The sequence below is a fragment of the Juglans regia genome, chromosome 7 (assembly GCF_001411555.2).
Source record: "Juglans regia cultivar Chandler chromosome 7, Walnut 2.0, whole genome shotgun sequence".
NCBI lineage: Eukaryota > Viridiplantae > Streptophyta > Magnoliopsida > Fagales > Juglandaceae > Juglans > Juglans regia.
In genome coordinates this window covers 23,438,088-23,461,270 of record NC_049907.1, presented here as the reverse complement: position 1 = coordinate 23,461,270, position 23,183 = coordinate 23,438,088, and the positions used below count along the sequence as shown (strand labels likewise).

Below are 23,183 nucleotides of genomic sequence, written 5' to 3'. Positions count from 1 at the left end.
AATGGTCTACAATATGATCTAATAATGTTTATCCTAGATGTTTCATTTCTTTTTATGCACTTCTCCTGGCCCTTTGTTTTTTCACACGCCAAACTCTCTCTCTCTCTGTAGATAATTTGTGAAGAAGTTGTGCTCTCATCAACTATACGTAATTGTTTTTTTATTTAGCCAGACTAGTGCTCTCATCCATAGGGCCTATGCTCGGAATATGAACGATTATATTTCGAGCATTTGAAGGCTGACTGCATACCCTACTGGTATGTGAGATTTAAAGCTATTGCAGCCATCAATAAACCTTTGCTTATTGAGAACAAAGAATTAGATTGGCATTCTTTGAACTCAAGACCCACCTCACAACAGACCAAGGCGATTTGGTTTTAAATGTGTCTTCGCTCTCAACCCATAATTTCATCTCAACCAACTAGCCCCGCCAACTTCCGCTCTATCACCATATATATCACCAGAAATATATCCATTTTTGGCGTTGGAGGTTGGCAGACCAAGTTAATTTAGCTCTCCCACAGAGATGCACTAACTATATTGGCATAATGACGTAGTTGGGGTCTTTCTAATTATTTAGAAAGACCCCAACATTTGTCATCCACCCTTATTAGCTCTTTGTTAGGATTGCCATTGGGTGTTCAGAACAGAGAGCTAATATTGCCATATTCTCATTTTGAATATCTTCCAAACGATAATGTTCTAATACTCTACTAATAATGTTGTATCATTATTGTAGTGATGGACAAAAGCTGGATGACTGAGCCCAATAGACTTCGATCACCTGCTTATGCTGCAAGCGTTAACAATTTTCTTGAGATGGCGCAAAACCATGCTAGGGGAAGTCATCGCATTCGGTGTCCATGTCGAATATGTTCTAATAATCTCTTCCTGCCTTTACTTACTGTAGAGAGTCACTTGTTCATAAATGGGATCGATCTGAACTACACTGAATGGATTTTCTATGGTGAGGAGGAAACCCGAAATTTTGATGTGGACGATGAAGAAGTTGCTGTTAGTGATGAAGATGAATTCATCGATGATATGGACAATATGTTAGACGACATATTGGCTGGGACAAACGTCGATGTTCCCCAAAGTAGCACTCCATTGCCGAGCCGGGATTCATTTCCTGAAGCATTACCAGTGTCATCGTTTGACTGGCTATTAGAGGATGCTCGATGTCCACTTTTCGGCGGTTGTACAAAATTCTCTAAACTTTCGTTCATTGTGAAATTGTTACACATAAAAATCCTTGGTGGCTGGTCAATCAAGTCATTTGATATGCTCCTTAACTTGTTGAAGTCTGCTTTTCCGGATGCTGAATTGCCACTCTCATATGAAGATGCTCGTTCATTGGAGCGAGGTTTGGGCTTCAAGTACAACAAAATTCATGCCTGCCCCAATGACTGCATCTTATATTGGAAGGAATATTCAGAACTAAATTCATGCCCTATATGTAAGGCCTCAAGGTGGATGTCAACTACAAATGGGACCCAGGTGATCCCTCATAAGGTGTTGCGGCATTTTCCTTTAAAGCCAAGATTACAGCGGCTTTTCCTGTCTACAAAGATAGCAGCTGAAATGAGATGGCATAAAGAGAAGCAAGTGACAGATGATAATTTTCTGCGTCATCCCGCTGACTCTAAGTCTTGGAAGGCTTTTGACGAGGCACATAGTTGGTTCGCTAACGATCCTCGCAATGTTAGGCTTGGTTTGGCAAGTGATGGTTTCAATCCATTCAACAATATGGTCAAGCCCTACAGCATATGGCCAGTGATCCTTGTACCATATAACTTGCCACCGTGGTTATGCATGAAAGACCAATTCTTTATGACATCCCTCATTATTCCTGGCCCAAAATCACCGGGGAATGACATCGATGTTTATTTGCAGCCGTTGCTCGATGAATTGCTTGAACTTTGGGAACATGGGGTACCTACGTATGATTCCTCCACCAAGGAAACGTTCATGCTGCATGCCACTTTATTGTGGACAATCAATGACTTTCCTGCCTATGGGAATCTTTCTGGTTGGTCAACAAAAGGAAAATTTGCATGTCCATGTTGCAATGTGAATACAGATTCCCATTGGTTGAAATATGGCCGGAAACACTGTTATATGGGACATCGGCGTTTCCTCCCCCAAAACCACATTTGGAGGAAGAAAAAGTTGTTGTTTAATGGTAATGAAGATCATCGCATTCCACCAAGACTGTTAGGGGGAGCAAATATTTTAAGTCAGCTACAGATGCTTGGGGATGTACCGTTTGGAAAATCTATTAGGAAGAGAAAACGGACTGCCGTAGAGTTGAACTGAAAGAAGCACAGCATATTTTTCAAGTTACCTTATTGGTCAACACTACTACTTCGGCATAATTTAGATGTCATGCATACTGAGAAGAATATATGTGATAACATCTTCGGCACTTTATTGAATATTCCTGGGAAAACAAAGGATAATATAAACTCTAGACGTGATCTGGAGTTGTTAGGGTGTTGGTGGTAACTGGGGACCAACAGTCTAATAATGTGGACTTCTATGGTGTTATCAATGATGTCGTGGAGTTACACTACTTGGGAGGGCGTCGAGTGTACTTGTTCTCTTGTGATTGGTTTGATGTTGGCGATAAGAAACGGGGTGTACGAGTAGACCACCACATGACTAGTGTCAATATGGACAGGACTTGGTATAAGGACGACCCATATGTGTTGGCATGCCAGGCTTCGCAGTGTTTTTACATTAGAGATCTAAGAATGAGGGGAAATTGGTGTGTTGTGCAGAAGTTCAATAATAGGAATGTATATGACATTCCACCCATCATGAGGGTGTTAGAAGATTTGGATGGTCAATGTAGTGACGATGAGGCTTATCAAGAAAATGAATCTGCATATGATTACGTACCCATGCAATGTGATGAAGTTCCTGTGGTGACTCCACTAACTCGGATTGATATAGAACCTAGGCAAATTGATGCACGTGAAGTGGCGATGATGGGTCCAGCAGGCATAGATTTAGTTACAAGAGCAAGCATGGAAGATCCACTCGCCCTGTCTGGTTCAGATGATGGGTATGGGGATGGAGAATATTCCGATGAGGAAGACCTATCCACAGATGAGGAGTCCATGTAAAATTACACAATTTGTGGGGAATATTTCTTGGAAGGTAAATACTCTGTATTTCTGAAACCCCCGAAGCCTGGGATGTTGGACACAGGCTTGTTTCCAACTCAACTACAACATAGTTTTTCAATCGCGTTGGTGCGTGTCGTTAATATGCTCAATAATTACATGTCCTTATTGAGCTAACCCAACTGTTGTGGTTTTGTTAACAGGTGTATGCTCCCTATTGATGCGAGATGCCCAACTCACAACATTTCATCAATAATTAAAGTTAACTTCTTGATTTGCTGGTAATCTAATTCTTCCAACACATTTTGTTCACCCACTAAGATATATAAGAGTTAGATGCCACTTACCTCATTTATTCGATACACATGTGTTGTTAATGCAGGTGCAAGGTTGGTGTACATGTTCGCAAGACGTGGCATGGGAAATAAGATGGGAGATCTTCAAATGAATATTACTACAATATAGATGTAAATATAGGCTAATTCCCAAAATCCAGCAATATGCATGGCCATTAGCGGCATCTTAAATCTAAAGAAAGCAGTCCATTAATTGTTTAGCAAATCTATATAAACCATGATAATCTTTAAACAAATCTGCAGCATTTCGTAAGTATACCTCCCACCCCCTAAATGAAATTTTACAGAATTAAGCTGGTATTGCCAGATTAATGGGAGATTAATCTGGTGCTTCGAATGCTAAAATATTACATCGTTGGAATAGCACGTAGATTTTGTTTAAAATCTGGAAAAGTATGTCAAATGGAATATGACAGTACAAATGACATCACCCTTTGGTGCAACATTTGCCAAATAGAGTGTAGATGGTGATCAGAGTGTTAAATTAATATGTTATGTTGTAATGTTAGAAATCTAATGCATGAAAATGGTCAATTCATCAGGGGTCCTCATTTATAATAATTAGATGGAAAAACTGGTTGCATGTAACTGGATTAAAGCAACATAGTTAGTTAGTATACAATGGATTGAAGGAATTGCATGTTGGATAATAAGCAGGTTGACAATAATGCAAGATGGTCAATTCACATGGTGTAACTTTATAATTGGGATGGAAAAACTGGTTGCATGTAAAACGTATATGAGCAACATAGTTAATTTCTATTTTGGATTTAAGGAATTGCATGTTGGATAATAAGCAGGTTGGCAATAATGCAAGATGGTCAATTCAGCAGGTGTAACTTTCTAATTGGGATGGAAAAACTGGTTGCATGTAAAACGTATATGAGCAACATAGTTAATTTCTATTTTGGATAAGAAGGAATTGCATGTTGGATAATAAGCAGGTTCACAATAATGCAAGATGGTCAATTCACATGGTGTAACTTTATAATTGGGATGGAAAAACTGGTTGCATGTAAAACGTATATGCAAAACATAGTTAATTTCTATTTTGGATTGATGCTTGCTGCATGTTGGATAATAAGCAGGTTGACAATAAAATCCCCCAACCATGAAAGGAAGACATTTCTTCAAGGCCTAGAGAGAAGTGAGGTACGAATGATGAATAAACATCCTGCACAAAAAGAAAAAGTGGCCTTTACATTACCCAGATTTATAACTGATATGTTATATGGAGCTCTCAAATTTCAGCTAAAGACTTAGATTTACTGGTCCCATACTGCTGCCAGTAAAATGTGATTCCCGTATGTTCTATAAATATATATGCTAAGAACAACTATATAAATGGTGTCAACTACATATGTTACAGACTGGGGGATAATAACAAAGAAATCTGGCCAAGTAGAGAGGTGCGAAGGATTTTCAGTACGATGTTAATTTTAGCATGAACTACACTCCCTTACACTCTGTATTTCAAAATGATAGTTATAATAAGCTCTAAGTATATATACAGCTGTCACCGTGGGAGTTACAAGCCAATTAGCATGTCCCTATCTACTACTAATATCCGAAACTTATGTATCTCAGGATAAATCCCAAAAAGTTGGCGCTAACATCCAAGACCAGATGGGCGGGAGTTTTACAAAAAGCTGAGACAGATTGAGGGCAAAATAGTAATCTCATGCTGCTGACATCATGATCAGACTGAGAGCTAAGACAGCATAAGTCATGCACCTCTTCATACCTTCACACGGCAGAACCAGAAAACACTTGAAGAATATAGATGTTCCTGCCTTTATGCACCTCTGGCTGCCCTGCTGCAACCTGAAGAAAAGCTTCAGCTTTTCACTAACACACGTCCATACCTGGAAGCTGCACTGGACCAGTGCTGATCTACTCCACAAAGGTTCCATAACAGAAGCTGTTTCCTGGTAAGTGGTTGCATTGGAGCCATTTTTAAGCAAGTCATATAGAGATGTGGCTGGTATAGTGTGGTAGGCTTCACCCACTAAATTAGTTATACGTATTGTTAAAGACCCTTAAGCACACTTTGTCCATAAAAGTGTGAGGATTCCCCGAAACATGTTTTAGCTATAGTGTTTTGCAATTTCTGGGTATTGTCCTGGGGGGGGGGGGGTTTGTTGGGTTAAAATAACATGTAGGGAGGGGGTAGCTATTTACAACATAGTTATATCCAATAAAATATGTGGAGTTGATGTAAAAAGCCAAAGAAATCATGTTTACTTACTAGTTCTCTGTAACGGGAACCAGATTTGTTTTCAGACATCAATATGGTATTGCACCCACTTGCCAAATCTCCAAAACAGAAGGTTAGTATACAATGGTTGAACCCAGTGATCCTTTTGTCTGTTTTCTTGTGTGTGTGTGTATATATATATATATATATTGATTTTGAATATTCTGCTGTTAATAAGATCAAGTTCCATCGATCTATATAATATATTAGATATGCCTATCTAGAAGCTATTTTCAGTAGCACAGGCCAAAAGTTGTGAAACTAGTTCTTTTGTTAGGCAAAAAAATGTCGACGGAAGTTGATATATATATATGCACATGATCATTATAATGCATACAGAAATATTTATATTTCTACATATTTATTTGTTACTCCATTCTGATATTGATAGAAAATAGTCATTGTCATCGTATATAATTGACCATCTGCTCAGAATTTTTCTTGTAATGATACTTACATATATAGCTAGTGTGTAGTAAAACGTATATATATATATATATATATATAAAATTAAACATCAGTATATACTGATGCTATATTAGATCAATTATAATTTCAAAAAGAATACAGATATTAGGTGATTTCTTATAATAATTAGATGCATGCATGGAGGAAGGCTGGGATAGAAAAACTGATGAAAAACCTCAATGTCCAGATTCAAATTGAAATAGCAAATTTGGTCTGGCTTGAAAAGATCAAAAGCATGCACACTAGCGTGCATGCTTTAAGTGGGGCCGAGACAGGGACCGATCGAGTACTATATATTCATTTCGTAGCACGATACTAAAGGATTTGTTGCTTTGCGCACTACAAGAAAAGATGGATGTCTCAGCGCCAGTTTCCGTCGCAATTACCCCCCCCCCCCAATTCGCTGCAATCACTCGCAGGGCGACTATATATGAATATTCTGCTGCTTATGCTCTGACATTAGTTTATGTTCCAGCATATTTAAATGTACTTTGGCATGGTGTATGCATCCGGGAGTTATTTTTTAATAAATGTTAAATAACTACAACTGACAAGATTTAATGAGTGATATTTTTAGGTGCTAATATGGAGACAAGTGCCCGTTTTAGAGGAAGAGGACCAGTGATCCGTCCTAGAAGACGTTTGCCACCATGGTCAACTCGATCCCGCCGACCACGCGGTGTTCACATCGCGTCATACCACAGCCCTGTTGAGTCATCTGAGTCCAACTCAAATGACTCAACACAGCCTCCCTCACACGTTTGGGAGACTCCACCTGCCAATCCAATCCCACAACCGCAACCTACTAGAGAAGAGATTGGTAAGGTTAACTATTGTTGATAACTGGATTAATGCTGATTAACAGTTTTAATCATGTAGTTTAATCATGTAGTAGTACAATAGGCAATAATAGACATTTATTATTGTGAGCTTTATATATTAATTTATACTTTCATACAGACATGGAGGCAACGATGGTGCCTATTGTAAACCAAGTTCAGAATAAACGGAAGTGGGGGCCTGCGAAGTGCACAGAGTTTGAAAAATTGCGAAAGCATGGGAAAATTCACTTGAAGATTAATGATGGAGAAACCGCACCTTGTTGTGAGAACGCGTCAATGTTTACGACACGGATAACATGGATATTAAAACATCATTTGGACATGTCATATGCTAGATGGAGTGACGTACCGAAGGCAGAGAAGGATGAGCTGATTGAACGGGTCCGGGTAATTTTCTCAAAACTTCGCTGACAATGCTAAAAGTGAACTTAGCATATATGTCTGGTAAATAACTACATTTTTTGTTATAAATATGTAGGGTGACTTCGAATTAGATTGGGAGCTGGATAATCATCGATTGGCAGTTACAAAACAGCTGCGAAAGAGGTTTAACGCCTTCCACCATGAGTTGCATAAGAAGTACATGGCTTATGGCAGCCATGAAGAAGAGTTGGCGTCTGGGACAACTTTGGTCGACAATCTCGTATGGGTAAAGCTATGTGGTCGATGGGGAAGTGACGCGTTCAAGGTATGGTGTGGTTGTTTTCTAAACTTAGTTAGATAAGTAATACAATATATAGTGCTGTAGATTGGAGGTTGGCTGGTGGGATCACACGTGTAGTAGTACTAAGAATGGTTGTTTTTGGCCAGAAAATGTCAGCCCAAAATCGGGAGAACCGGAAGAGACTCAATACCAATCACACTGCAGGGCATAAATCATTTGTCCGGATCCTAGAGGAGAAGGTAATATGGACAATAGTTTGGGTGGGATATGCTATAAGCGGTACGTAAAATAGATTCAGCTTTGCTAGAGCTGACTGTGGTAGTCAAAATAAGCATTGTTTGAGTAACGGAATATATTTTAGAATAATCATCTTTCGTATACAAAGTGTATATTCGATTGATACATGTCATATGCACAAATTTGTAGAGGGCTAAACGAGCCAACTTGGTGGACTTCTACAAGGAAGTTCGTTGGTCAAAGAAGAACCAAAAATTTGTGACGCCTACCACAGAAGACATACATGTGCGTGTTGAGAAATTACATTCAGCCACTACTACTTCTTGGTTAAATTTTTGTTCCCATAGTGATAAACAAATCAACGTCATAGGACCACTTAAAACAAATCTTCTCTGACCATGTGCAGAAATCCATGGTCCCCAAGATGTCTGAGTTAGAACCTTCCCAACGTACTGAGGAGGTAGCGGCGACAGTCTTCAGGGAGGTCCTTGGAAGTCGACCAGGTTATGCATGAGGGCTAGGTGAGATGGTGATACCAGAGACTACTAGAGTTCGTGACCGGGAGCGAGATCAACGATACTTAGATTTAGTGGCCAAACATAAGGGAGATGCAGAGATGCACAAAGCTGAAATAGATGAGATGAAGGAAAGGTTGAACAGAGTTTTGGATAGACAGAATGAGATGGAGAGGATGTTGACGACATTCATTGCCGAATTCCCTTCTCAGCTCACTGACTCTCTTCGGAGGTCTCAGTGAACAAGATACAATCAGTAGATTTTTGGGTGGGATCTTTTTGAGTATTTTGGGTGCATTTTTGGTAGAGAGATGGTGGCTGGGCAGTTTTTGAGCATTGGAGGTTGAAGATATAGTGTTTTGTGGTAACTAGAATAATCTCGATGCAAACTAGTGTCATTTGATATGAATCATGTACATCTTTTTTGATATGAGAGGATCTGCCGATCTAGTAATATGGATGTTGCTTTTTTGGTAAATATGGGTTTTGGGGGGGACACAACAGGCTGTGTTGTAATGGTAACAAGGTATGAGAATACATAGATTTTGGTACCCTATATTTTCCTGAAATTCAGTGACATAAATTGTGACTACTGGCATGCTATCTAACTCCTGTGACATGTTGTTATGCAGGCACTTCTGATGGGCAGACTTGGGTTAAATTGGGAAATCCAAGTTGTGGTTAAGACTAAGGTGGGAGAGTCTGGACGATTTCAAGTTGTATTTAAGATGCATACTTGGGGAAAAGACCAGTGTTTTCCTTTGGGGTGCATTTCAGGTGCGGTTGTTTTTCATGTTATATAGATTAAGAATATATTATAAGACATAACCCGAACATGGATATTAAGCACGTTTCTGTTTTCTTGTTGTTTGCAAAAAAACCACCTCCATCACATATCTTCCCTATCTTCCAGACTACATACAATAGTGTCAATATATGCTGATGATATTTGAACTATCACAAAATAAATGATAGTTATTTTGTAATTCCATGATAACAATCAAGTATTCTGATGATATACTTGTCATAACTATAACTAGAGTTTTAACATGTTGCATGCAGTGTGCTTAAGGGAATGTTTGAATGTAGGGGTAGTAGAGTGTAATAGACATCCTGCACGATGTCTACAAAGTTAGATAGAAGCAGTAAATACTCTGCCATAGGGTGTTCATAGGTACAGCAAGACTAATATTAAATCATGGACAAATTAGATAGTAAGGAATACTCACCACAAAAAATTTCGGTCTGTTTTCTTGTGAAAAATGACTACAGCAACTTTCAGATTATAACTATCCATCCTCAGTGGCAGGATACATCAGCATATATGCTGAAATCAGTCCACAACTATAGCCCACCTTTATCAGCATATATCAATCTAATGTCAACAACAAACAAAAATTGCCACATGCCATTAATTGATGGTATATATAGTAATTTATCCATGCTGGAAGAGAACAAAAAGAAATTTCCAAAAATTGAATAAAACTAGCGAACTAGTTTCCACACTCCGGAGACCAAATACATGAAAAATCCTACAAACCAACCTGGGGAATGCTGAGTGGAAGTTGGGAATTACAATATATGCACTAACTTCTAACTAGTATGTCAATGGATTTGCATATATACCATTATATATATATATATGCATAGGTGAGGTATATATTTATATATATATATATATATATACCTCCACTTAATAAAGAAAAACTTCAAGAAATATCATGTAGACGATGACATCCCTCATTATTGGGTAAAAAACAACATAGACATTCAAAAATTAATTAAAATAAAAAGGGAAAAGGAAGCTGGCTAGCTAAATAAGAATGAACGGAGCCAACTAGCTAATTATGTACAACATAGCCACACTGAGTTGTATTGTGGGTAACATTACATATTGGATACCCTGGGAATACAGACCTGAAGCTAGCTTAGCTTAATATTATTTCCTCAAATGAATTGATATTTGAAGGGTTATTGACAAGATCTAGACAGAGAGAGAGAGAGATGTGTAAATTTGTCCATGATTTAATAATACTAAGTAGTACTGAGATACAAACAAAGAACAAACTCATAGATGTTATCATGAGGATATTCATTTAATTAATTGTGTTAAATAATTGCCAAATCTCTGCATATTCGTCAGCATGATTATCACGACCTACATCATGTAAATCTGATCCTTTCAGTGCCCATCTTTACCTCAAGCTGACTAAGAATTTTTGAGTCAGCTTTCTGAGTCTTTTATGCCACAATATTAGTTCTATCAGCTTACCATAGATCAATTAATTTCATTACTTCTCTGTAGATCAAATGGGCAAAGTATCATTGTTACAAGACCAGTAATGGTAAATATAATGATAAAAAGTTAGTGGGACTGGGGCTAATGATACCATGAATCTACAGAGAGAGAAGTCATGTTAAGTGCATGTCATGTAGTATAATTATATAAGCAATGAAAGGATGTATGTCATGTGGTTATATTCAATCGTTATATTCAAGTGGTTTCATCTCACTAATGATATATGTTAAAGATGTATTACACTGAGATGCAGGGTTGTAACCCAGATGCAAGGCCTGATTAATTGGGACAAAAGGAAAAAATATGTTGCTAGTGTGTAGACGGGAAAGTAGATGCAGTACTTATGTTGGTGGAGATCCAGTAGTCATGCATGCGGCAACAAATATCAGATATAACTAAGACTTGTGTGGGCATATGGACTGAAGGAGAAAGCTGCAGGTCATTGAGTCAATGTCTGTTTGTGAAATAGGGTATCATTCCTAACTGCTCAAGCCATAAATCTTTCTACATGTCTATATCCAATATGCACCGGACCAGAATTATATAGTGGCTTCTGCCTTTGTTAAAATGACATGATGTACACCTCTTGGGGGGCTATGCTGTTGATATGAACTGCTTTAGATATTTGATGAATGAATCATGATCATCTCTGTCTATTGTTGCATGATGATGGTTTATTTAATATAGAAAAAGGAATCATGTCTTTCTATATATGTATATAGCAATTGGGTGAGCAGGATAGTCATTCTCAACTTGATGCTATATTATACTAGATGACTACTATGCATTGACTAGTGTCATAATTAGTCGGTTAAATTTGCATCCAGATTGCAAATATAATTATAATTGAATTTGTGTGTCTAAGTCATAATAAGCCCACATATATATATGTTTGTTTAATTATAAAGTATGTACCATCCCAGATTGACGTTACCACTTGGGTTTTAATGCAAATATATATTGCAAAATTATAACATATATGTTAAAACAAATTAACATTTATGTATTTGGGGTATGTACGTAAAATTGTGCCAAACGTAGTGCAACAGGACAGTAGCAATTTAAGTGCCCACTAATGGGTTTTTTCCCATGCTAATACGTCCACGTTTTGGGCTGAAATAGCACTGTAAAAATATCCCTATTGCGGCGAAATGGGAACGACACCCCAGCATCCCAATTACAGGGCGTCGAACAAACAAATCGCTAGAAAACAGGTCTATTGCGGCGAAAAAATTCCGTTGCAAGAGTCATACGTTGGGACAAACACATTTACATCGTATGCTCACATCGTAGGTAAATAGCTTATTGCGGCGATGAAGAAACGCCGCTAGCAGAAATTAAATCCCGCAATAGACATATTGCGGCAGACTCTAAGTTGGTCGAGGCAGCAGCTTTCCAGCGATAGAGGCAGATTTTACGTCGATATCCATCGCGGCTATAATTTGTCATTCCGGCGATTTCTGAGACGCCGGCGAGAGGCGAAGTTAATTGCATCGACTTATTCAGTATTTTGCGTCGCAATAAATCGACGAAAGCAATTGATTCCGTCGATAAGTTGGCATGTTGTGACACACATTTGCCGCGATAATTTCAGTTTTCGGGGCGAAATCTTTTCGCGGGAAGAGGAACACCAGTTGCGGCGATTTTCACATCTCGCTGACTGTCATAAAAAAAATGCACTTAATATCAACCAACGTGCGGCGTTTTGCTTATCGTCGAGAGCGAGGGACTGCAGCGAATTGGGGGGGTAATTGCGACGAAAACTGGCGCTGAGAAAGGCCTGTTTTCTTGTAGTGAATTAAGAATCAAATTTCACTCACTTCTACGTGCGAAACAAACCTCACAATGGTCGGCACCAACAAAGATTTAGATAATTATAAAAGTGGTTGATCTTTAAACAATGACCGGTCAAGTCATGAGTTTGTGTATTAAAATGGTAAAAACAAACTAATGACACTAACTGATTGGCATGTTTATTTATATATAATGTTTCCGATGGACCCATTAATTCGGCCGAAATTAAGAGCACAATGAAAAGGATCGTGAGAGATCATAAGTATATGGGACAAAAAAGTATACATCTTACATTATATTATAATCCATAAAATAAATACACAATTGTCTAACTAGAAAATCAATTCAGCTAAATGAATTTAACAAATTCATTATGGATTTAAGAAACATTGATATTAAACTTGATGAAGAAGATCAAGTTTTAATTTTGTTATGTTCGTTACCTATATCATTTGATAACTTTGTGGACTCGATGTTGTATGGTAGAGATACCATCTCTTTAGTAGATGTAAAATCTATTTTGAATTCTAAAGAGATGAGAACAAAATTGGGTATACAAGGCACCGATAATCAATTCGATAGCTTGTTTGTAAAATATTCCTTTGGTAGTAGATCTGGTGGAAGAGTTTCGGATCAGAGAGGGAGTCATTCCAGTGGTAGCTCTAGATTTAACAAGGAAAATGATAAATGTCACTATTGTCACAAATTTGGTCATTATAGGAATGAGTGTTCGAGATTGAAGAACAAGGAGGAAGCTACAAGTTCCTCTAATGTTGCTAGTGTTGTTGAGAATACTAACAACTGTGATGTTGGCCTAGCAATCAATGGATCTAGCTGTCGTTTTGGTGACAAGTAAGTTATGGATTCAGCTTGTACATTCCATATGTGTCCCAGGAGAGATTGGTTCACTACCTACGAATCAATCAACAGTGATTTTGTTTTGGTTGGGAATGATATATATGGCTCTCGAAATTGTTGGGATTAGTTCAAATATCAAGATTAAGATGTATAATGGAACTTTTAGAACTTTGTCCAACGTTCGGCATATTTCATCTTTGAAGAAAAATCTTATATCTTTGGGCAATATTAATTCATTTGGTTATCATTTTACAACTGAAAGTGGAGTCATTAAAGTCTGGAAGGGCTCTTCGGTTGTAATGAAAGTAAGTAAGATTGATGGTCTTTATTTTATATTTGGTGAGACAGTGATTGGTGCAGTTGCAAGGTTATCTTCAAACGTTCCATATTTAGGTATTACTCGTTTATGGCGAATGTGATTGGGCCATAGGGGTAAAAGAGCGTGGTCATTTGTGAATAAGCAGCTTTTCCTTTAGTGTAGTTAGAAGATAAGGAAGCTTTTTTTTGTTTGTTAGCATTGTATCTTTGTGAAGCAGTGCGGAATCAAGTTCACTGCAGTTGATTTGTTCTGACCTTTGGGGTACATATTGTGCATAGTGGTGCCCTATTCTTACTCATGTTGTTTGCTGACCATTTTCAGATAAGGTTTGACTTCTTTTGTTGAAGTAGTGAGTGACGTGTTTGATGAGTTCAAACACCTGGGAAGGCTTTGAGAATCTGACAGGCAAGAAGGTAGAACAATTTCAGATACCATACAATTGGGTTCACTCCACATAAATGGAATAGCTGAATAGAATGAATCGGACTCTTATGTGAGAGCCTGTAGTATGCTTTTGGTATGCCAAACTTGTCCAAAGACTGGGTGAAGTGGTCAACACAGCTTGTTATTAGGTAAACATTTCTCCTTCCATAGCTTTTGAGTTGTTCTTTCCATAGGAGAGGAGAGCGGGATTATGGAAAGAAAGTGGAGTAGTTGAGAGAGTTTCACATAAGGAGTGAAGTTGGAACTCTAGATCATGTTATTGGAAAGGAGCATGATTCTGATTTTGGCATTGGCACACAATGAGAACAAGTCTACACTTTCGTCTGGTAGGTAGAGGAGACAATTTGCCCACCTTTGAGATATGCTCATGCATACTTTGCAGTGTACTTACTTTGACAGAGAATATTGGTTATTAGCCTTCCATGCACGTGCATTCTGAAGCCGTTGTTCAAGTAAGCAGTTTGTACAGTGGTGCGTTGCTTTTGTGTGAAGAGGTTGAATTAAGCAGCCGACTATTCCACAATCTCATAGGAAATGGGCAGTTTGCGCGCAACAATTGCAACTTCAATGCGATGAGGATTTTATAGCCAGCAATGTTATTTTCTAGCTAATGTATGCTTTTTCGGGCTACTTCTTGTCACCGAGTAAAGCTTTTTTTTTTTGTAGTGACGAGATCCGCACATACGAGCTCTTCCACGACTCTATTGCCTTTTGTGTACTACTTTTTCAAGAGCTTCATGCTTATTCTTTGACAATATTGGTTTAGTGTTCTATACATGCAATTTGATGAAATCGAGATCTCTTACAGATCAGTGCAATATTCATAATAGTTCATTACTGATTTGCTCTAACAATCACCCAAGTACGTACCAAGAAATATGGGATCAACTTTTTCTAGACATTTGTCACTTGTTTGTTTTGATTTTACGTTCTATATTAACTTGTTTGGTGTTTTTCCGAGGTTACACTTGTCTGCTATTTGTAAATCATTCTGGTTAAGAAAATTTGCAGCAGTATATATCAGATGTTATATACATGCGCGTAATTCTTTAATTACTTGCGTTTTGTCTAACATGCATGGACTAGGCCAGGGAACCTGATCTAATATAGAATTTTTTTTATTGATATGCAATATTCTAATAAATATTGAAGGATGTAGATATAGTCTGTTTTTAACATAGCAATATATCTATGACATGCAAAGGATTCATTTCGCAAATGCACGGCTGTATAACTTACAAGACTTCTAGGTCACACGAAAGTGGCTACAATCTCAATAAAATATGATTCATATATACCTTAACAAAATATATGGTGTGATCGGACCAACAAAAGACACTCTTAATTACTTTTTAAAATCTTATTATTTGATATTTATTACATTAACCAAGAGAACACACATCAAGATTAACACAATGCACGAAAAACCTAAGAAATAATGGAAAGTACGGTTTGTGTAATTGAAAGCAAAAGCAATAAGGCTGCTGCCAGAAATGAGACCAATGCCCAAGGACTGTTGAAATAATCATGCCTTAATTTTGCCTTCCATAGATTCCAGGTTGTATCGCAATACATGTTCAAATCCACGGAAGTTCTTGCATATATGGAACTTTTCGGTGAAATAGTGATATTGTCACAGAGCTTGTTGACCATAGTGGAAATAACTTCATCATCACCCAAATAATTACTGATAATTCCACTTCGACGGAGTAATTCAACATCCTTTGGAGAGTTAATGAGATTGTCCATGAAGCACACAAAGTTGTCGACGTAATTGAAACCATTTTCTCGATCTTGGTATTGCTCATATGCTATTAGATTTCGTAAGCAAGTCTCTGTTTCATCAACTATGCTCCAAGGTGAAATCTCCATTTGCCCATTGTTCAACTTTATGGAAAACATGTCACATTTATCTGCCTTCTTGAATGTGATTCCAGCCTCTTCAAGCTCTGTGGCACCATGTATGTTCCTGTGTTCAATTTCTCTCAGACGCTCAAATTTCTTTACCTTGTTGATATCGACTCCAGCCTCACAAAGTAGACGCTTCAATACCTCTGCATTCATTGATTCGACTCCAGTCATTAGCGTCCCTGTTTCAGACAGTTTTGACTTCTGCTCTTTATTCCCATTTTGATCAGGATGAAGATGTGCATAAAATATCTCTGGCAGCTTCTCGAATTCAATTTCAGCCTCTTGAAGTTCAATAGCATAAGGTATTATTATCCAACGACAAATCTCATTTAACTTAGACACAAATTTGCTTGCCTTAGTGGTTTCAACTCCTGCCTCCTTAAGCTGTAAGACATCGACCAGATGCTTCCATTTCTCTCGTACATCGACTGGGAATCTGGACTCCTGAGATAAGCGTGCAGCAGAAATTACTGTCTCCTTAAATAAGGCTCCGGCTCCAACAAGTGGCTCCTGAATTACGCTAGCACGACGAAAACCATCATCAGGTGGCTCCACAGATAATTTGCTACAACCACTAAAACCTTCATCAAGTGGCTCCTCAACACGTCGCTCCACAAATTCAGCAAGTCCAACAAGTGGCTCCTCAGATACGCTAGCACCTTTAGCATGAACAGCAAGTGGCACCTTAAATAAGGCGCTGGCTCCAACGAGTGGCTCCTGAATTATGCTAGCACCACTAAAACCTGCATCAAGTGGCTCCTCAACACGTCGCTCCTCAAATTCAACTTGTCCAATAGCAACAGCAACAGCAAGTGGTTCCTTAGATAAGCTGGCACCAGAAAGTACAGGCTCCTCAAATAAGCTGGCTCCTAGAAGTGGCTCCTCAATTAAGCTGGCACCAGCAGGTGTCCACTCCATAGTTGAGCTGGCTCCAACAAGTGGCTTCTTTTTTGCATGTAATGAAGTGACAGCTTTACCAATAAGACCAAATGGATGCTTAAATATCTTAGCCATCTGGCTCCATCCAGCCTCTTGACATTCTTTGGCATGATCAATTTCTGAATCAAGTATTGAGATACAGATGGTTGCATGTATGAGACCAAGGAGATCCTCAAACTCTGCGTTCTTGAATCTGAACCCAAGCTCTAAACGTTGACAGATTATTACTGGAAGTGAAGGGTTGGAAGCTTCAAGGGTCAGATCAAGTAGATCCGTAATCGTTTTGGTTGAATTATCGACTTTATTCAATTTAAATGGTAAAAGGGCAGAGAGAAAACCAGAGAAAAAACCAAGGGCACGATCAATAAGTCGATTCCGCATCTTTAAGGTCCCCTGATCAGTATCAATATCGACAATGTGTTCTTCTGAATTGCTGGGATCGTTACTCTCACTCATCTCGAACAATATAGCAAGAACGAAGAATGGAAGTTGATTTTCAAATAATAGTAGATCACGAGCTATTCTAGGAAGCACCCACTTCTTTTGAAAGATTGGGTCATCTTTTGGACGTCCTCCTTTCTTGTAGTACCTGTGGAACAACTCAATAATGAAACACCCATCAAGTAGCATCATTTCAACAATTGCATCACTTTGAGATTGGGTCTTGCTTATGCATTCTGCATGTAGGTATCCGCGAGCTCTTGCTTTCAATCCTGATCTCAAGGCCCCGATGTAATCTTCTACACTTATTTTCGTTCGTTCTAGCATTTTTTGTAAATAGCGCAATTTATGCTCTTTCATAAACCCATGACCAACCTTGTCTTGGTCGTTGTAAGGACCGATGGCAAGCAGCACAGGCTCATAAGCCATCTTGTTTACGTCACGTAACTCCGCATGCACTTTACCCATACAACGCTCTGTAGCAATTCGAGGCAAGACATCAAGCTCTTCCATAATACGAGTGGAGAGTGTATTATTCGGCCTGCTCATATTTTTTAGAAGTTGTACAAGTCTCTGTTCCTAATACAAAGCATACAAATTCTCACTAATTTTGATGAAAAATTCTATAGCAAGATTTTTAATTGCTAATGCGTATAGAGATAATAATAATAATGGTTTGAGGAATTTCTTCCAAGTGTAAAATTCCTTTAGCATCGAAATGTGTATGTTGCTCTGATCGGTGATCAGCTACCTAAGCACACTAATCTTGCTATTGGGATCAGGCCGGTTATTTAGATTATGTTACTATTTTATTTTTATATAAAAAGAAAAACAATTTAATAAGGTGGATCTGGTAACTAGTGAAACTCTAATACCAAAAATAAAAATAACTATTAAAACTGTAAAATCCATATACCGTTGATCTTAGGAGATTTCACTTTCGAGAAGAATTCTACCGTGGAGTAGTTCTCAAATAGTATGGCTCTAGCATATATAAAAAGAAACTAGAAAGCAAAAAAGAAAAAAAGGTAGAAATGGCCTTTCGGTTTTAGTATGCTTTTCTTCTTAATGTACGATATTGGACTTGCTTAATGATTTGCTGTAGATCGCTCGCAAATGAATGTTGGGATTGGGATTGAGGAAGATAATATAATTTTTAATTATAAAGCTTTGTGAAAAGAAGTTTTATTAATGAAAAGTTGTTTAATGTTTAACAAACATACACTAAAGCACGTTTAAATAATTACGATAATTTTCAGATTTATCTATATTTCTGATAATTTCCAACTAAAAAGAAACTTCAATTTAGTAAACTTTAAAAATTAATTTAGCGTATCAACCACAACTTCATCACCTTCTTTTGCATGAGGAGTGGATCCCCCTACATCATTTTGGAAAATGAATATGACAAATGGGCATCGGAAATGGACCACATGGTCTGTCTCATTCGTACCGCTTGATGTGAAAAAGCTTACTGATCAGCCCTCTCCTTTTTGGAACATCAAACCGGAACTAAAAGAACTTTTTTAAAAAAAAAAAAAAAAAACTCTGAAAACTTAACACCTAATTATTCAAAAATTCTGAAAGTAAAATATTAAAAAAAATTTGAACTATTTAAGCAAGAGTAGAAGAGATTAAATTTCATAGCATGCATCCACAGTACGTAGGATATATAGACATGACCTCATAATTAAACATAAGCCTCATTTAATTGTAGATATTGTAATTGAACCATTCCAAAACTTAATATGGGCGTAAACCTAGACACACTAAATATTTTCTTTCATTAAAATATTTGTAATAACAACTTCATTACACTTAAGTATATATAGACAGACGTACGTACGTACATACCTGGAGATACAAGGAAATGGAAAGAACTTGCTAATTTGTTGCTCAAATATTGATCGGAGTTGCACTTTAATATTTTTGAATCGAAAAAGCCTAGAGGATAGTATTGACGAGCAACTCTCAACAGACGAGCAACTCTCAACAGATTCAACACCTGCTGTTGAAGTAGTTCCTACAACGTAGGAGTAGGATATGATGATCCTGTTTTTGAATTACAAATATTGATCGGAGTTGCACTCGAATATTTTTTAATCCAAAAAGCCTAAAGGATTGAGATTATATAAAGATTCACCAGCCTTCTTCTGCCCCCAAATAATTGAAGGGAACATGACTAGACGTAGACTCTGCTAGGCCCCTCGTCAACTGTGTGACATGTGATCCCCGACCTCATACCACGTTTGAACAGTAATATATGTCAAATCAGAAAAATAATATTTTAAAAAAATTTTATTATCTCCTTGAATTTTATTATATATAAATAAGTTTACTTATTAATCTACATATTAATATTATTATCTTCATACTCTAAATTTAAATTAGTATTATTTTCAATAAAATTTATTTTTTGACCAATCATATTGAATTGATGCACGTATTAGTACACAAAATCACTTACAATTAGATTTTTCCTATCTCCACCTCATTATATACTATTTTTTTTTTTTAAATTTTATCAAGTATATAATATATAAATGATGATGCGTAGTAAGGGCACGTTGATGAATCATCCAAGCATTTTTCTAGTTGTATTGGTCTTTTTTTAGAATAAGACTGGTAATACTTTTTTAAAAGATAATGTTATATAACGTTATTGAATATATAAGAATAGTTTATTTATTTTAAAAAAATATAATTTATTATAAAATATAATTTTTTTTAGATAAATTAATATATATACTGTTTTAAAAGTTAGTTTAAGCATATTTTACGTCCACAAACTATTACCCAATGTTACCCAAAGTTTAAATTAGTATCACATTAAGTTATTGAATTGTAGATCATTCATATATAGACACCTCAAATACTTAAGCCTTATTGAACTGTAGAGGTTGAACCATTAAAAAACTTGCATTGCTCGTAAAAATTAATTTCCAAAACATTATATAATGTCGTCTTTGATAATTTTAATAAACATTATATATCACACATAATTAATCTTATATTATATACTACACATAATTTTTTAATTTTTTTCTTATTAAATATGTAATATATAGATGATGAGTAGAATAACTTAATTAAATTAATAATAATAATTTTAAAAATAAAAATAAATATTACGTGAATGGTATTAATAAAACTCAAAAATGGTACAGCGATAGAATATATAAAGATGCTGGAGTAGTGCTAGCCCGAATTTGTCCAGAGGAAGGCAATTTTATTTTATTTTTTTATATCATCCCGACGTCATATTTAAGATGTAAAATGTTTACAAATATATAATAAAATATTTCCTTTTTAGTTTTGTTTACTTAATAAATATAGAGAAGGGAGACAAAGCATTATTGTAGAGAAAATATATATCTTTTTTTCATAAATTAAGAAAAATGCTCTTTCGTTAAAATTACCTTTTGAGTATTTTATTTTATGTTTTATTTTTATTTAATAGTTAAAGAAATGGCTAATGCAACTGTTTGTTCTTCTAATTCTTGTAATAATTAAAAGTATTTAAAATAAAATATAAAAAAATAAAAATATCAAATACAGTAAAAGGAATGCCCTAGCATTGTCCTTTTCCGGAATAATGGTCCGTGTCGTTCGTACCGCTTGATGTGAAAAAGCTACTCAGCCCTCTCATTTTTGGATTCATCCGAACGAACAAAGAATCATGTCCAGGTCCCACACCTTTCACCGAACGACAGACCATGTAATAATCGTACGGTGCATTTCGAAAAGAGCCATGCTACAGCCCTGCTTTAGTCGTACGGAAAATGCACATGGTGAAAACAGCTGTATACTACTTTTAGGTCAAGATTCGTTACATTACATTAAAAATAAAATAAAAAAAGATTCGTTACATGACTGCGCATGATTTTGGATACGGATAAGCTTACTATTCTTTTGCCTGTTCTTTACTATTTTGTGTATATTTAAAATTTTATTTTATTATTATTATTTAACATTCTTAATTATTAAACAAAATATTTTAAAAATATACAATTTTACTAATAATTACTTTCTTAACTATTAAATAAAAAAAATTTAAAAAAATTAAAAAAATTAAAAATATAGTAAAAGAATAGTAAGATTATCATTATTCCATGACATTAGCCAGCATAAGGGCCGCTTGGATACATAGGTTCTCATTTTATCTCATTTCAACTAACAATTTTTTTGTTCTTCACAAATTATTTCAACTCATTTTATTTTATTTTACTATCTAAATGGATCCTATATATTAGGACGTTCATTTGGCTAATTATTAGACTAATCCAAATAATATATTTATTTAGTGTTTGTTTCTCTTAGATGTATTAAATAAGATAAATACCATAAAAATATTTCATAGAAATAAATTTATAAATTGATTATTTGATGTGATATATTAAATTTTAAAATTATTTTTATTATAAAATTGATCTAATTTATTTCTTCCCACATTATTGCTTTGATATGTCTTCTTTTTATAAGGATATTGTACTAGGCTTTCAAAAAATAGTTTTTCTGCTCATGATAAACTAACCTGGTGTGAGGAGTTAAAAATAATACATTTTTTAGCACTAACATTAGTTTTTCTATATGCATCTTCAAAATCACATCTTTTAAGATTGATTTTACATATCAAGAAAAACATCCATATTGGATTATGCATATTTGTAATTGATCATTTCCAATTAAGATGTTTTTTGAACTAAATATTAGTAAAATATTATTATTTTTTTATTTTTTTCTTAAAATTATTAGTTTTATATATTTTGCAATTAGCATCATGTTGCACTATCTATTCTCACTTACTCTATGAGCTGCTTTAAGCTTCCTATGTCTTTGTGTTCTGAACTAGAGAATTTGATTGCTAAGTTCTGATGAGGTCAAAGGAATGAAGAAAATAAAATTAGATGGGTAAGTTGGAGAAAACTATGCAAGTCAAAATGTCATGGTGGTATGGGTTTTAAAGACTTGCACAATTTCAACATGGCTCTTTTTGCCAAACAGGGATAGAGGATCCTAAAGAAGGAAAACTCACTGCTGCATAACATCTTTAAAGCCAAGTATTTTCCAACAACAAGTTTTAAAGATGCTAAGATAGGTGCAACACCATCCTATGTATGGAGGGGTATATGGAAGGCAAAAAGCTTACTTTTACAAGGATGTTGATGGAGGGTAGGTGATGGTAAGGCCATCAACATTTGGACAGATTATTGCCTAGCTCATCATAAACTTATCCCAGTCCCAGAATTTGTCTCACAAGCACAAATGGATTGGACATTTTTTGAGCTTATTGATGATAACACTAAGAGATGGGATATGGAAAAGATTACTAGATTTTTACCCCCAAGAGAAGTATATGATGTCTTCAAGTTACCACTTCCTACTAATAATAGACCTGATACTATAATATGGGAGCCTAAGAAGAATGTGTTGTTTAGTGTTCAAAGTGCATACAAGTTGCTTTTAGCATCTCAAGAAGAGAGGCAGTTAGGGGAGGTATCATATGGAGAGGAGCAAAGTAAGATGTGGAGAAGAATCTGGTCATTGCAGGTACCAAATAGAGTCAAGATTTTTGCATGGAGAGTTTGTCATAATGGTTTGCCAACTTTAAAAAACTTACAAGTAAAGAAAGGGCTGACAGATGCAAGGTGTAGATGGTGTTACATGGAGGAAGAGGATATAAATCATGCCGTACTGTATTGTTCTAG

The 23,183-nt window shown here is 36.2% G+C and overlaps 2 protein-coding genes across 3 annotated transcripts; one reads left to right on the top strand and one right to left on the bottom strand.

The window, feature by feature from the left end:
- The first annotated feature begins 741 nt into the window (after positions 1–741).
- Positions 742–2,319, top strand: LOC109015127. The gene has a single exon (XM_018997609.2). It carries the CDS (start codon positions 742–744, stop codon positions 2,317–2,319), a length of 1,578 nt encoding a protein of 525 aa, XP_018853154.2.
- Positions 2,320–15,487: 13,168 nt separating this feature from the next.
- LOC109020108 lies at positions 15,488–19,570 on the bottom strand. 2 transcript variants are annotated; one of them, XM_019002512.2, is made up of 2 exons: positions 19,330–19,570; positions 15,488–18,054 (listed from the first exon to the last, which is right to left on the bottom strand). In XM_019002512.2, exon 2 carries the CDS (start codon positions 18,022–18,024, stop codon positions 15,613–15,615), a length of 2,412 nt encoding a protein of 803 aa, XP_018858057.1. In that variant the 5' UTR covers positions 18,025–18,054; positions 19,330–19,570; the 3' UTR covers positions 15,488–15,612. The 2 variants fall into 2 exon arrangements, with proteins under 2 accessions (XP_018858057.1, XP_018858058.1); XM_019002513.2 differs by having other exon boundaries at positions 15,488–18,048.
- Between the last annotated feature and the right edge of the window lie 3,613 nt (positions 19,571–23,183).